Source organism: Cyprinodon tularosa, unplaced genomic scaffold, assembly GCF_016077235.1.
Source record: "Cyprinodon tularosa strain WSP-4 unplaced genomic scaffold, ASM1607723v1 ctg592, whole genome shotgun sequence".
NCBI lineage: Eukaryota > Metazoa > Chordata > Actinopteri > Cyprinodontiformes > Cyprinodontidae > Cyprinodon > Cyprinodon tularosa.
The window spans coordinates 342,501-357,882 of record NW_024039332.1 but is presented as its reverse complement, the minus strand read 5'-3'; the positions used below and the strand labels follow the sequence as shown (position 1 = coordinate 357,882).

The 15,382-nt window shown below is 36.1% G+C and overlaps 2 protein-coding genes across 2 annotated transcripts in view; both read left to right on the top strand.

Moving 5' to 3' along the window:
* Positions 1–12,065, top strand: part of acsl6 (acyl-CoA synthetase long chain family member 6) — a 49,903-nt gene extending 37,838 nt beyond the window's left edge. The window contains exons 12-21 of the mRNA XM_038306822.1: positions 5,188–5,322; positions 5,612–5,746; positions 6,345–6,440; positions 6,867–6,939; positions 8,414–8,502; positions 8,577–8,693; positions 8,806–8,949; positions 9,059–9,160; positions 9,238–9,309; positions 10,324–12,065. Coding sequence (XP_038162750.1) covers positions 5,188–5,322; positions 5,612–5,746; positions 6,345–6,440; positions 6,867–6,939; positions 8,414–8,502; positions 8,577–8,693; positions 8,806–8,949; positions 9,059–9,160; positions 9,238–9,309; positions 10,324–10,464 — 1,104 coding nt within the window. The 3' untranslated portion in view covers positions 10,465–12,065. The remainder of the gene's footprint in view (positions 1–5,187; positions 5,323–5,611; positions 5,747–6,344; positions 6,441–6,866; positions 6,940–8,413; positions 8,503–8,576; positions 8,694–8,805; positions 8,950–9,058; positions 9,161–9,237; positions 9,310–10,323) is intronic.
* Positions 12,066–14,171: 2,106 nt separating this feature from the next.
* The window catches only part of LOC119797647, a 9,515-nt gene continuing 8,304 nt past the window's right edge, over positions 14,172–15,382 (top strand). The window contains exon 1 of the mRNA XM_038306806.1: positions 14,172–14,366. Coding sequence (XP_038162734.1) covers positions 14,282–14,366 — 85 coding nt within the window. The 5' untranslated portion in view covers positions 14,172–14,281. The remainder of the gene's footprint in view (positions 14,367–15,382) is intronic.

Genomic DNA, 15,382 nt, shown 5'->3' with positions numbered 1-15,382 from the left:
TCGTTTATCCCTATTGATAGCGGGGTGCATCATATTGATATCAACCACCATTCAATGAATCCATGTAGAAGTCACTTTTTTTTCATGCATATAAATCCCTGCTTGGTTATTAATAGAACCAGCTGGTTTTTAGTTTCAGCAGGGACTGTTTTAAATAGCCTAATTACTGTGATCTGTTTCATCCATTGATCTGACTGAAGGTTAGTCATGCTTACGCTACCAGGCACGTGTGATGACACATCCCTCACATTCCCACTCAAAAAATAATTTTATATTGCACCTCTGCAGTCACATTGACGACTGAAAGTGTTTCAAAGAAGGGTCACATTTACTCTCGGTCCTCGACAACTTTGACACATTTGTAGACCAATACGGATTCATGGGGTTAGGTGCCTTGCCCAGGGGCACGCTGAAGTGTGACGGAGGAAGCAGCATCGAGCCCAAAAGAAAGTCAAAAGAAATCTTTACCGACGAAGCCATAGCTAATGTTTCCAAGCTTTTCAGTGGTATTTGTGCATCTGTGTCATCCATCATCTTTTTTTCCTTAAGTTGATTTCAGAGCTGGAGCAAAAACTGGAAACGTCTTTAAACCAAAAATATTAGGGCTGAAGGTTTGAAGTAATCTGAAGCTTCTTCTTCCACATTTACTTCGTATAAAATTATCTGGGTTCTAAAAGGTAGAAATGACTAACATGTTCTAAAAAGTCCAACGGAACAGTAACTTTTGAAAATTAAAAAACATCAGGGCATTAGCTAAACATCATGGTTGTGCTTTGTCTCCTATCAGGCCCAATTTTGACCAGCTTAATGCTACTGCTTTCCAGCTTTGCTCTGGTTTAAGTTTTATCCAATGCAGTGTCTTGTTATGCTAAATGCACAAAAAGATAAATATGTACTGACCAACCTAGGGTTTTATTTCTTTATTAGAATCAGGAATATGGAGCAAAACATTTGCTGGAATAGGTTGTTCCTGTTTTGTTGTTATTTTTAAAAAACTTATTGTGGTGGATTTTCGCGACTTTTTTGAAATGGCTTACGCTCTCCACTTTAAAAAAAAATGCACATGCACAACCTTGTACCTGCTGCCAAGAGGGAAGACCTATTAAACGCGTCCGTGAGCACACAGAAGGCAAAATAAATAACCATGTCTTCCCCGGAAAGTTAAAATATAGAGGTCGATTTACTAGCCCTGATGCCAAAATGGATTTCTCCAAAAATGCTTAAGTTTGCCTGTCGAGAAGAAACTTGGCAACTGAAGCATCAGTGGGAAGCCCAACCTGTGCTTTCAGTGAACACCATGGCGTGAACGAATGTCCGAGAAACACACGTCTTGTTTCTCTCTTCTGAGGCCTTTCTCTTCTCAAACAATTTGTAAAAACTTTTTTGATTTTCAAAGAACCTCTGTGAGAAAGGCAAGCTTCAGTGACTGGCTGAAACCGTAGCTCACCACATATATATGTCTGAAAGTGGGTATGCGCGCAAAAAGAAGCTACCTAGTGATGAGCACGTGGGATGGCCTTTATTTAAACAGAGCACCAGAATGATTGACAGTTAGGACGACCACTTATTTAGATGATCCACCCGGCAAAAAAAAAAATATCCTCCACTATACCTTTAAAAAAATTCAGGTCATAGGTAAAAAAAACAGAAAACATATAGGTTTTATTTTTTTCTAATATGTGAATGCCATAGAGCTCTTTCTCTCTAAAAGCACCTTAGAATTTTGCCTTCACAAAATGACCCTCCTATACATTACACATTCTGCTGCTTTGTTTTGCCCTGCCATCATCCTCAGTACCTCCTCATTAACAGTTAGGAACAATAATCTGGTTTAATAGGGTCCTTTTGAAAAGCTGAGCTGATTAAGTTAACATTTCTATTTGACACAGAAAACGCCTCTTTGCGCTGCAGAGAATTTGATATTTTTTTTTTTTATCTGAGATGTTGACATTACTGTTGACAGCAAATGAGTCACGACCCCAAAAAGAGACAAACAGGCCGCCAGTGACATCTGAAACTGCCTGCTGGTCCACATTTCTGAGTTTGTATTCAAACCACATTGCATCACTTATCAGTAACCAGTTCCACACACCCAGAAGTAAAGCGCCTCACATGTTTCTTTTTTTTTTTTTTGCTTCTCCCTTTACCTGTTTTTAGTTTTTGCCTCAAGAGTGTTTATTTTTACTCCTGTTATTCCAAGCCGCCAAGTTTTAGATGTATAAAGGATATCTAAAACTAAAGGACACATAAAGTAGATGTGTGAATATATGTTATTCAGGGTTGTGACCAATTGGTGCAGCATTTAGCTGCATGCTGCACAAGAGGGGTGCTAGAGGCGTGAGACCCAGACACAGGAAACCACCTAACTTCCCCAGAGAGCTGTGCCCCGAACCATACGACAAAAGCAAGTTCAGCAACATAAATCGCGGAAACCAAACATGCTGTCTTGTGCAATGCCTTCCCCTCAACTGCATACGTTTTTTTTTGTGTTCGTTTTTTGACAACCTGAACTTAACCTGATAACATGACGATTAATGATAAACTACAGGGAAATGCACAAAAAAAAACGAAGTTCTAACCTGTCGGTCTTTTTCACATGCTGTTTTAAAGTTACAGTATGCAACAAGCTACAGTATAGTTTGGTTTCATGTTATAAGTTCATGTTGGATGAAACAGAGAAGTTTGTCGATTTTCAAACATGGAAATAATGACTAAAGCTTTTGGAAAATACTGATACTGTCTATATAACATTTGGTTGACTGAAGTAAATCCTGGAAAGCAATGCAGCAACTAGGAGAGATTGGGAACCAGTACTTTACAAAGGATGTTATAATGTTTGGTGTTATGTGATGCAATCCACACCTCTACTGGGTTTTCTTACTTCGGTGGGATTGCTAAGATGTACGGTTGTCCTCTGGGTACGCCTGAGGTTATGCAGAGAGCCTCAGGAGTTACTACCACCCAGCTTTATGCCCACTTTACACTATTGGGAGACTTTTACTCGTTTTCATCACTGACTACTTTCAGTCAAAAGAAGCTTGATCAAAAGAACCTAAATCTTTCAATGATATAAATCACTTAGACTTAACCTTTAAGTCTAAATTATGTCAAAAAAATATATAAACTATAATCAAATTAAAGATAATTTCAAATATTTTGCATTCAGTGTAAAACATTTTTTATTATAGTTTTACAAATTATTTTTAAGCTCTACTCTTGTGGACTTAACTTTTAAAAGATACTTAAAGGTATAGTGGAGGATTTTCTCTTCCCGGGTGGATCATCTAAATAACTGGTCCTCCTAATTGTCAATCATTCTGGGGATATGCTTACGTAAGGCCGTCCTACGTGCTCATCCCCATTTTTTACTTACTGGTGGTGACTCTGATTTAGTGGAAAAATTGCAAATCTTCTTTTGGAAAGTAAGCTTGTTTGAGCGATTCAAACAGCAACTGTCAAACAGCGCATGTACAAGTAGACATGGGCTTGTGCACGCTCTCGCACGCGTTTAATAGGCGTTCCCTCTCGGGAGCGGGTACAGGGTTGTGCATGTGCATTTTTTTTTTTAAGGTGAGAGGGCTGGTCATTTCAAAAATTAATAGAAAATATAGTTGCACAAGTTCTGTTACTCGGTAATAAAAGGCTATTCAAACAATTATATGGTTCATTCATTATTAGCAGTTTCCATTCTTGTGCATTTTAGATGGGGATTTTCTTGGGTTTTAACACATCTGTTTTAATTAGAGTATGGATATATTCAAAACCCAGAGTGAGCCCAAAAGACTTGGCTTCATTGTTTTAGGTTGAAGTTATTTGTAATAATTAAATGCAAACAAATCGTTTTACATTACATATAGGGCTGAAACAATTAATCGGATTAATCGATTATTGAAATAATCGTCAACTAATTTAGTTATTGATTAACTGTTAACTGGAGTATAGAGACTCTAAAACATGCCTTTAGCTGAGAGATTGACCCGTTTAGAGCACTAATTATACCAAAATTGTAAAAAAAAAAAAATAAGTATATATATATGTAAACCTTTTGCATTTAAGATGAAAAAATATTTTGTCTATCAATATGCTTGATCCAGAACTCCTCATGTAGAAAAGTTTTAGTTTCACCTGCTATAATTTTATAAAAAATCTTCTTTAAAGAACCTTTTTCTATCAGATTAATTGATTCATCGAAAAAAAATAATTGACAGATTAATCGATTTGCAAAATAATCATTAGTCGCACCCCTAATTAAATTCCCATTGTGCAGATGGTCACTCACATGTTTAAGTCATAATGCTACTTAACAAGCATGGTAAGGTTCCTCTTTGGTAAAATGCCAAAACATGTGAGTGTGGCATTGAAAGCCATGACATTTGCGACCGTAGTGATGACCTAAGCATAAACCAGCATCCATGTGAATAACCAAGTAAGGTTATAGGAAGTAGTGGTTATCTCTGCTTCTTCTAATATGTTTATGCATTTTCACACTAAAACAAAAGCAAACATTGTTTAAAAAGAAAAGACTACAGATAAAAGAATCTGTAATGTTGCATATGTGTTTAGTCCTGTTAAGTAGCGTAACTTTTAAAAGAGTCCGCCAATGTCTGGTTTAATCTCGGCATAAAGGGTGATAACAAAGATAATTATGTATCTCCTTAAATATTCCTCATCTGCACTACTTTATCTTTTTCAAACAGATTGAACCACATAAAAAACAAATTTCATACTGGTACTGAAATTAATTTTGATCTGAATAAGTATTTTTTTCTTAAAATAAGTGCATTTTTTCTTGAGTTGAGGAGGTAGGTGAAACACTTTGCCAATGAAACAGGATAATTTACACCTAAAATAAGAAAAACATACTTTTCTCATTACTTATTAACATATTATCTAATTTTAAGAGTAAAAATAATGAATCCATTGGCAAATCATCTAATTTACCTACTCAAATTAAAGGTAAATACACTCAATTTAAGACATTTTTACTCATTTCTAGATGGTTTTTGCAATGCATGTTCAGTGTTGTTGTTGTGACATGAAAAAACACGGAAAAGCTCAAAAGGTGTGAATACTTCAAAGAGGCACTGTACCAGATTATCCTTTTTGACGCATACTGAAACATCACCTTACTATGACAGCATGTAGTTGAAATAGCTTAAGGGTAACTGTTTATGTCTGCCTCTGCAGAATGTGGTCTACTGTCACGGAGGGCGGATCGGGTTTTATCAGGGCGACATCCGGCTCCTGCCGGACGACATGAAGGCCCTGCGGCCGACCATTTTCCCCGTGGTGCCTCGGCTGCTCAACCGCATGTATGACAAGGTGAGGTGGACGGAAAAGCCAGGGATACGCGTGTAGGATTACACAGGTCACTGCAGGTGAAAAAAATCAAAACACAAAATCACGTTTTTTGTTACATCTACCATTATGCAGCATCTTTAAAATCTATTAAGGTTGGGAATGTTATAAGTAGGTGAAACCCAAAATATGTAACTGAAAGGTGGAAAAAGGGACTGAGGTGTTGGATCTGTCGTTGTTCACCCTGTTAGTAATGTTTTAACAAGTGGAAAAATGTACCGTGATGCTGGAAAATATCTGTCTGTATTCCCAGATTTTTAGCCAGGCAAACACCCCTTTGAAACGCTGGTTGCTCAACTTCGCTGCCAAGAGAAAAGGGGCCGAGGTCAGCAGAGGGATCATTCGCAGTGACAGCATCTGGGACAAGATCTTCTTCAGTAAAATTCAGGTAAATACTGCTTGACTTCCCGTCAAAAGAGCAGGAATTAAACAAGAATTTAAAGGTCTTAATTTTTAGAGCTTTTTCTGAAATCAACCCTTAAATCATTCCAGTTTCAGAGCATAAGCGTGCTGAAACTAAAGCCTCCTATTATTATGACGCCCCTGCTAATTATCTGGTAAAGACAAGTAAATATATGGAATTTGTAAAAAAAATAGAAGAAAAAAAACGTTTGAAGAAACCTATTTTTAATAAGTGTACATTTACTCACTGAGGAAAGAAATCCATATTAGGAACTAAGTGTCTCAATATGCGAAACACAACATCTAAACATAGATTTATAGATTTAGGTTATAATCCAGCAAATAATATATAGCAATAACTACATTTTCATGCAGTTAAACCAGATTGGCAATAGGTGTAAACACTGTTGAAGAAGTATGAAGCTTAATTATAAAAAAAATTGTCCCAGAGATGTTAAATATTAAAAGGGTTAACTGAAAAATGGTCTTGTTTTGTTGCTATTATCTAAGTTTTCTGTCTAAAATCGTGTATACAACATCACTAAGCTTCCTCTGTCTAATCGATATGCTTGGTCTTGGTACAGGCCAGCCTGGGAGGAAGGCTGAGGATGATTATAACAGGAGCAGCTCCTACCTCACCCAGCGTCCTGAGTTTTCTCAGAGCAGCTCTTGGTTGCCAGGTCAGACACACACTCACTAACTCACCCATACTGTACTCAATTCACATTTACTGATGCAGCCGAACATCAGTTGGGATGAACTGATGAGTGGGATGCAGAAGGGCTGCAGCACAAACTGCCTTTTCACCACAACAATGCACCTCAGGCGCTCATGTCTTATTCATTTGAATCTGATCTTATTCATTTGAATCTGATCTTATTCATTTGAATCTGATCTTATTCATTTGAATCTGATCTTATTCATTTGAATCTGATCTTATTCATTTGAATCTGATCTTATTCATTTGAATCTGATCTTATTCATTTGAATCTGATCTTATTCTTTTGAATCTGATCTTATTCATTTGAATCTAATCTTATTCATTTGAATCTGATCTAAATGGCAGGAGGGTTGCTGACATGTGCCTTCCTGATGTTCCTCTGTAGGTATATGAAGCGTACGGACAAACAGAGTGCACGGCTGGATGTACCTACACCACACCTGGAGACTGGACCTCAGGTAAACAGCAGGCCTTGATAAGAGAAACAGATCTTAATCTCTGCTGAAACTGCTGAGCTTGTTTGCTAGATTCAAGTCACCGGTCAGAGATCAAAAAGTGATGACAGTGAGCTGTAAGTTTGGGGAATAATCAATCCCGGTGTTTGAAAAGCAGACTGATTAATGTCATTATGGTTATAAGCATCCTGAAGGGAATCTGTTGTTTATGTCCTGCATGAAGCTTTGGATATACAACTGAATTCCTCTCTGTGTGGGTGTCATGGTGATGTAACAGCTCAGACAGTCTTGCAGTGTTTCCCCTTTTTTCCAGTGTATGATTAAAGGATTGGGGGGGGGGGGGGTAAGGAAGTTCCTTTCCTCTTTGTAAAGAAGGAAAAATAGCAGCAGCCTTATGAATCAAACCATCTACAAAACATCTAAAAACCAGGACCAAAAGCTGTAGGAGTGAAGTTTAGTTTAATTGTGTTCTTTTTTTTTTTTTTTTTTTTTTTTTTTAATGGCCTAACCTTCCTGTGATGTAATATTCTAAATAATCTCCCTCTGGGTTTCTTTTAAAGCTGTTAAAATTCAGCCAGTGCATGCATTTCTTTCATCCCGCCACCCATGCGTTGTCGATTCTCAGTAGTGACATGTTTCTGGGAGAAGACTTTTTAAATGAAAAGATCTTTAAAAGATGTTTGGAATTCTCCAGTAATCATTCTTCAAATTCCCCAAAAGGGTTTAGTAAATGGAGAATGCTGTATTGTTTTACATACAGCAGGACTGTAAACCTGCACGATCACACTTTACCTTGTAGGAAGAAAAAAATAATAATTAGGATTTGTCAGAATGTATATTTACCTTCTAAAAAGTATTCCGTTAAAGAGAAATATAAATATTTTAAATCCATATTTTGATAAAACGCCATGAAAACCCAAATCTACCTGTCTTGAAACTAAGATGAGGTTTTTGGTGGTGAAGTGACAAAATATACAGCACTGTATTTTGTCTACCCCAAACTTTATGCTATTACTGTGATTATGATTCCAACCGTTAAAACACTATGGTTACCTATTATCCTAATAAAATAATTTCTCAGTTCAGTTGATGCCTTCACATGATCTACAAAGTGGGCAACCTAAAGAAAATGGATTAACTGTATCTAAGGACGGCTTACAAAGCAAGCCAATTCTGTTAATGATTCACTATAGTAACTTTTAAGCCAAGATTTTTGCCGAGTCATGTTTCCAAAAGTTATTCAGTACTTTTATAAACACGTGTGCTTCAATACTCTTTGAAAAGCAAAGAGAGATCCCTTCGCTGTACAACTAGTAATGAAGAAGGTACAACACCACCCTCTGCTGTTTATTTATTTATTTTTTTATGAATATCTGCATTACATAATCAGATCTTGGTTTATTTTCATTTATAGAAAATAAGTAGCTGGTACTCAGTAAAGTTCCATTGTTTCTGTTTTATTTAATCTGATTGATAGGACATGTTGGGGCTCCACTGCCGTGTAACCTCATTAAACTGGTGGATGTTCCTGAGAAGAACTACTTTGCATCTAAGGGTGAGGGAGAGGTAAGGAAATATAAATGTTAAGAGGTAATTGCTGTATGTTTCATGCTTAATCCCATGGGCCTTTTTTCATCCAGGTCTGTGTGAAGGGACCAAATGTGTTTAAAGGCTACCTCAAAGACCCAGAGAGAACTGCCGAGACGTTGGACACAGACGGTTGGCTACACACCGGAGATATCGGCAAATGGTTACCTGTACGTACATAAAGTTTACCACATTCCACCGTATCATAGAGAAGTTCAAAATGCTGTTGTGATGACATGAAGATCATTTTTTTTCATGTTTTCTTTACTTTGCCTGCTGAAGAATGGTACGCTGAAGATCATTGACAGGAAAAAGCACATCTTTAAGCTGGCGCAGGGCGAGTACATCTCCCCTGAGAAGATTGAAAACATCTATATCAGGAGTGAACCGGTGGCACAGCTCTATGTTCATGGAGATAGTCTGCAGGTAGGACTTCATCATACTACAGCCCACGATAATTAATTCTTAGCTTTAGGTAAAGGATTTTTTATTTAAGTAATTTCTTTTTGGATTAAAAGTGGGATTGTTTTTTTAGTCCTGTTTGGTGGGAATTGTGGTCCCTGATCCTGAAGTGATGCCTGAGTGGGCCAAGAAGAAAGGCATCCTGGGAACCTACAAGGACCTCTGTAAAAACACGGTAAGTAAAACAAGTTAAAAGATTCTGTAGCTGATTTAAATCCAGCACTGATGCATATATATCCTTTCTGTTTACAGGAACTAAAGAAGGCCATCCTTGAAGATCTGGTGCGTCTGGGTAAAGTCAATGGCCTCCTGTCTTTTGAGCAGGTAAGAGACATGTCTTTTTTTAACTGTATTTCCAGGAACTAAGAAGCAAAGATGGCATGAAATCCAATGGTCTTTGAAAACCTGCAGAGGTTCCTTCCTGCATCTAAGTCACAAAACAATACGCCTGATTGCAGTTTGTAAATGCAAAAAGGTGCAAAGACCTCAATTTTTGGTAGCATGTGGTCAGCTTAAAGGAATAGTACACCCAAAACATGATTTGCCTTCATTTTCTACTCACCCCCATGCTGAACAACACTCTGGAGTACTTTTTTGATATCTCAAATGCATCTGGAGATCTGGGAGGCTTCTTGCTGTCTGCTGACATTCAAATAATGGAGGTCTATGGTGACCGAGACAGAAAGGTCCATAAAAGTCCACATAAAACGTGTCAATATTCCTCCATACTGCTCGTCCAATGTATTCCAAGTGTCCTGAGTGGGTAGCGTCCAGAATTTACTCGAAACGAAGTCATTTAGAATGTTTTTAGAGCATAAACAGTAGTGTATAGGATTTCCTAAAAGCGCGTTCACGAGTCTACGGAAACCGCGGCAGACCAAACCAGATGAAAGTGCGCATTCAGCGTCTGCTCTGTCAATAATGCAAGCGTAGAAGAAGAAATGTGCTGTTTACCTGTGCAAAGAAAGAAACAACGAAAGAAAAATGTCTGAGGACTTCAGTGTTGAGGAAGAGCATGAGTTCTTTGCCGAGCTGAATGTTTCACCTCTCTGAGCATGAGTTCTTTGCCGAGCTGAAAGTTTAACCTCTCTGGGTTTGAAAGTGTTAAAACAAGCTAATGGGGCTTCCTCAGGCCTATTAAGAATTTGTGGTGCAACAACAAAAGCTGTATCCTTTCAACTAAGCCAACAAATTTAAGTGAATACCTCCGATTCTCCCAATAAGAGTGGTTAAAATCCTCCCTGGAGCTTGTTGATGGTTGCAAAACGGATGTGGCAGAGGTGGAACCTGCTAGGGAAACCACCCGTTCCCTAACTCTGTTTTTATGTCTCTTTAAAGGTAAAGAATATCTACATCCACAATGAGATGTTTTCCATCGAGAACGGGCTCCTGACGCCGACGCTGAAGGCCAAACGACCTGAGCTGAAGGAGTTCTTCAAGAAGAGGATCGACGATCTCTACAGCAGCATCTCCATGTGAAGGCCGCCATGAGCATCCTGACGCTAAAGATCTGCTTAGACCTGCAGAGGGACAATTCTACATCCCAGAACCATGCTTTGGGAAAGTAAACTAAAACTGTCCTAAATGTGGAGGATTTAAACTGGCTGTTCAGAACAACTTAAACTAGGAATAAAAAAAAAAAAACCTGACACTTCACATCGTCATATTTATTTCTTCATATTTTTTGTTTTTTTTGCATTTGCTGCATAAATATACAGAGCTATATGCTTGAGAAAATAAGTTTTCTTTGTGTCATTAATTTGCCACATATAACAATTCAAAACACAAGAAACAAATCAGTGTTAAACACTGAACTGTCCAGCAGATGAAAGCATAGAACTGCATGTACCGCATATGCAAAGCAGTGCTTTCTTTTATTTTATTTTTTTTTTGTTTCGTTTTTATCAGAATGAAACAGTAAATTCCTAAGAAATACATATGACCATGTGCATCGTGTTCCATTATGTCTTTTTTTTATATTGGTTTTAAATTAGGCATTTTAAATCTTACCAACACTGCTACCTGCTATTTATCTAAACAAATCAGCTCAGATCCTCGTAGCAGGGGGAAAAAAACCCAGCACTGAGCAGAACGTCCCTCCCCTTTTTCTCTCCCTCTCTTCCCCTCGCCATCAGTTTAAACAGCTACACAACCAACAAAGTGTCTGATCACGAGTTTGATGTAATTGTGTGTAGAGTAGCTACAAGTGGAAAGAAAAACCTGCAATTCAATCAGAGGCTCTCCTACAGCGCGGACCGAACAATGTGAACCTGGAGCTTCTGCAAAAATCCTTCAAATCACTCCCCTGTTTTGTGGATGGGGGGGCATTTCCTCCACTTAAACTCTGTTTTTAACCCATTCATTGTAGGAAGGGTCATCATGAGGGGACTGTGGCCAGACATTCAACATGCATGCACTTTTTTCACTGTAAAGATCTGGCCCAGATTAAGCTGTCATCTCAGCTGGTGCAATCACTGCTTGATTTTTCCATTCATTTCTGCAAAAAGAAGAGGTCTGGTAATGAGCAACAACAACAAAAAAAGACTGAATAAAATGAATGCAAAACCAGGGATTAGGGCAAAGCATGCAGTTTGCCATGCAATACTGAAACCCTCTGACTTTCAATGAAAACGGTTTAAACATGTTAAACCATTTCAGGTTACTGGGTTATATACCCCTGATCAAGTAAATGGAAGTTAATAGAACAAACAACTCTTTTAAAACATAGGGTACATCTGTTTTGTTTGAAGGGTTTACATATAGTAGTAATGCAAATGCTTTTAAAGTTGATTACCGTCCCAAAGCATAAACAATGTGGATGTAAATAAACGAGGACAGGTTAGATGTAAGCATATTTATTAAAATCAGCCGTATGATTGATTTTGTTTTTCTTTTTTGTTCCTCTCTCTCTTTTTTTGCGTGTTGTAGGAAGAATTGTCCCTTATTTATTTATGTATTCTGATGTACAATGGAATCAGCACCATATCCTTGTAATGATTGATCGATGCAAAAGGGATGAGGGAGGTCGGGGGAACGGGTGCAGGGCAGTGAAATAAAAGATATTCTGGAATGGTTTTAAATGAGTCTGGTGTCTCTTTTTGTTTTCGATCGGTTGTTCTAAATAAAATATTTGGAAAGATAACCTAAGACCACTTTCCAAAGGAGTGAGTTAACACCATCAAGGTGTATGAAAGTTTGGAAAACATTTCCTGTCATGTAGTCACAAAGGTTGCATTCCCTATCAGCCTTATGAATTATATAATCTGGGTCATATAATCTAGGTCTAAACATAGATGACCAGAATTAACCGTTTATTCTATCCATGCTGAAAGATAACCAAAATATTTCATATGATTTAAATATAAAAATCTATATTTTAACAGAGGTGGGAATAGCTGTTTTTATTGCAGTCAGTTTGATTTCCTTGGATAGAAAACTTTATCAACCTCCATGTTGTCCTCATTTTCTGTATACATCCTGTGTCCTCCAGCTCAAAATAATCCGTCTTCACTTAAACCCCAGTATAAGCAGCTTAATTGAATTTTAAGCACCAAACTTCATCTTGAATATTGTCATTCACCACATTTGTCATTACTTGAATATACCCTCTTCACTTGAATTTATATAGCTTAAAAAAATGCTTAAAGGAGTTTTGAATGCAATTTATCCATCCCAATGAATAAAATGCAGCAATTTAAGACCATATAGGAAACAAAAATATCAAAAAATAACATAACCCATTCAACTTCCTGTTGCATTTATTGGATTTTGTGGGGGGGTTAACACAGTGGGGGTTATTTTGACACAAGAAAAACAGGAAGGTGATCTGAGCAATTTCCCTCTCTTCCAAAATGTATACAGTTCACTTGAGTTCCTCTTGTCAATTTAAATTTGTGTCATTCATGTTGGTTTAGTCAACTTTAATAGGACCCCTGCGACACCATCGTCTACTTTTCACCAATACATTTTATATTTGGTTCATTGTTTTGATTAACACTCCCAGCTAAGATTTAGCTGCAGGATGTATGGTCTCCCAATTGACCACAGATTAATGTGTTACACAGAAAGGTTAATAATTAGTCCATTACTACAAGTTGCCCAAGTCCCATATCTGTGGAACAATCCCCCTTTTATCTTTAAGTTGCTTTCCTGTAAAGCAACATATAACACTTTGTATATGAATGGTGCTCTGACTATAAACTTACCTCCCCTCCTCCACACATGATCGTTGGGGAGATGCTTTCACTGATATGCAGTAAGTTTCGTTCCGCATAAAAATCCTGTATCTTTTATTATGCATCTGTTCTAAGAATATGTGTTTTTCTTTATATGTTCTATTTTGTTAATATGTGTTTGGTGATAATGAATTACATTGGAAAACTTCTATGTAATTACCTGGATGACTGAGAGTCTTCATCAGCATAAAACATCTATGGGATTTTAGAAATTGGCATGCGCTTCAGTTACACTAAATTATGGTCAAAGAACTGGGTCCCTGTGTAGGAGTATTTAAAAACAGAAATCTCTTATTTTCATTTCTCCCTGTTTTTGTATTGCTTTGTTTCCTTTTATTATTTTATGAAAGAACGCTTATGCTTAAGCCTGTAGGATACTGCCACCCTGTGGTAAACAATGGTACTCTCTAATTTGGTCTGACTAGTAGTTTTCCTCCAGTTTTCTTCAGGCATGTTGATAAAAAAAAACAAATTATAGTGTTTATAGACAGGATGCTCACTTTATGATATAAGATAGAAATAGAACCCAAAATAAATTATGTTAGGATCTATTTTAACCTTAAAACGGAAAGCATACAAACCAAACCTTTACTTACTAATCAATCAGAACAGGTGATTCTGCTAGAAATCAGTCAATTAGATAAAAAAAAAAAAAAACACTGGATTATTTAATCGTATTTAAATAAAGAATATAAGTGTGTGTATGCATCTGAATACACACATATTAATTTATATGTAAGTTTGTATAGATATTGATTGATAGATAATATTTACATTCGTTCATATCATTGAGGTATGAATTAATATTTTCCCTCTGACGTCATTCATAACCACACTCCAGTCTGGTAGGTGGCGGTAAATGCGCCTTAAGCTGGTTGCCATCCGCCAATAATAAAAATAATAATGATAATAAGAAGAAGAATCAGAACAGGTGTGCGTTGTTGCCTAGCAACGCCCAGATTGGCGCTGAACGAAAGCTATTTTAAGCTTTTAGCTGATTCCTTTCTTCAAATTAATTTAAATAAGGGAGTTATATCTGAATGAAAATGGACTAAAAGGAGATGAGTAAGCCCAAACGCCAGGTCAAAGTTCGTCATGGTTATGTGTTTGCTTGCAGACGAGATACACCCGTAAAGAGGAGAGCGAGTAAGAAACTGACACAAAAAAACTAACAACACATATGAGAAAAAACTTTCTCTAAAAACTAAGAGATAATGTGTTTTATAATTTTGTACTTGCAGAAGCGACTTTTTCTTAGATCAAGTGTTTCCTTTTATTCACTGTAAATGAAAGATCTTTGTGAAGGCTCCACAAAGGCCAATTAAATTTGCCATTTAATGTTTAAACGTTTTAAAAACGTTAAACATTAATTGGTCCTAAAATAACTAACTTAATAAAGAACAGGATACTTAAATTAAAATTAGACACATTTTACATCTGACTCCTTACCTGCAGTATTCTACAAGCATATCATATATATATATATATATATATATATATATATATATATATATATACATATATATATATACATATATATATATACATATATATATATACATATATATATATACATATATATATATATATATATATATATATATATATATATATATATATATATATATATACGTATATATATACGTATATATATATATATATATATATATACGTATATATATACGTATATATATATATATATATATATATACGTATATATATACGTATATATATATATATATATATATATGTATATATATACGTATATATATATATATATATATATATACGTATATATATATATATATATATATATATATACGTATATATATATATATATATATATATATATATACGTATATATATACGTATATATATATATATATATATGTATATATATACGTATATATATATATATATATATATATATATATATATATATATATATATATATATATATACGTATGTGTATATATATATATATATATATGTATACACTCACCGGCCACTTTATTAGGTACCCCATGCTAGTAACGGGTTGGACCCCCTTTTGCCTTCAGAACTGCCTCAATTCTTGGTGGCATAGATTCAACAAGGTGCTGGAAGCATTCCTCAGGGAGTTTGGTCCATATTGACATGATGGCATCACACAGTTGCTGCAG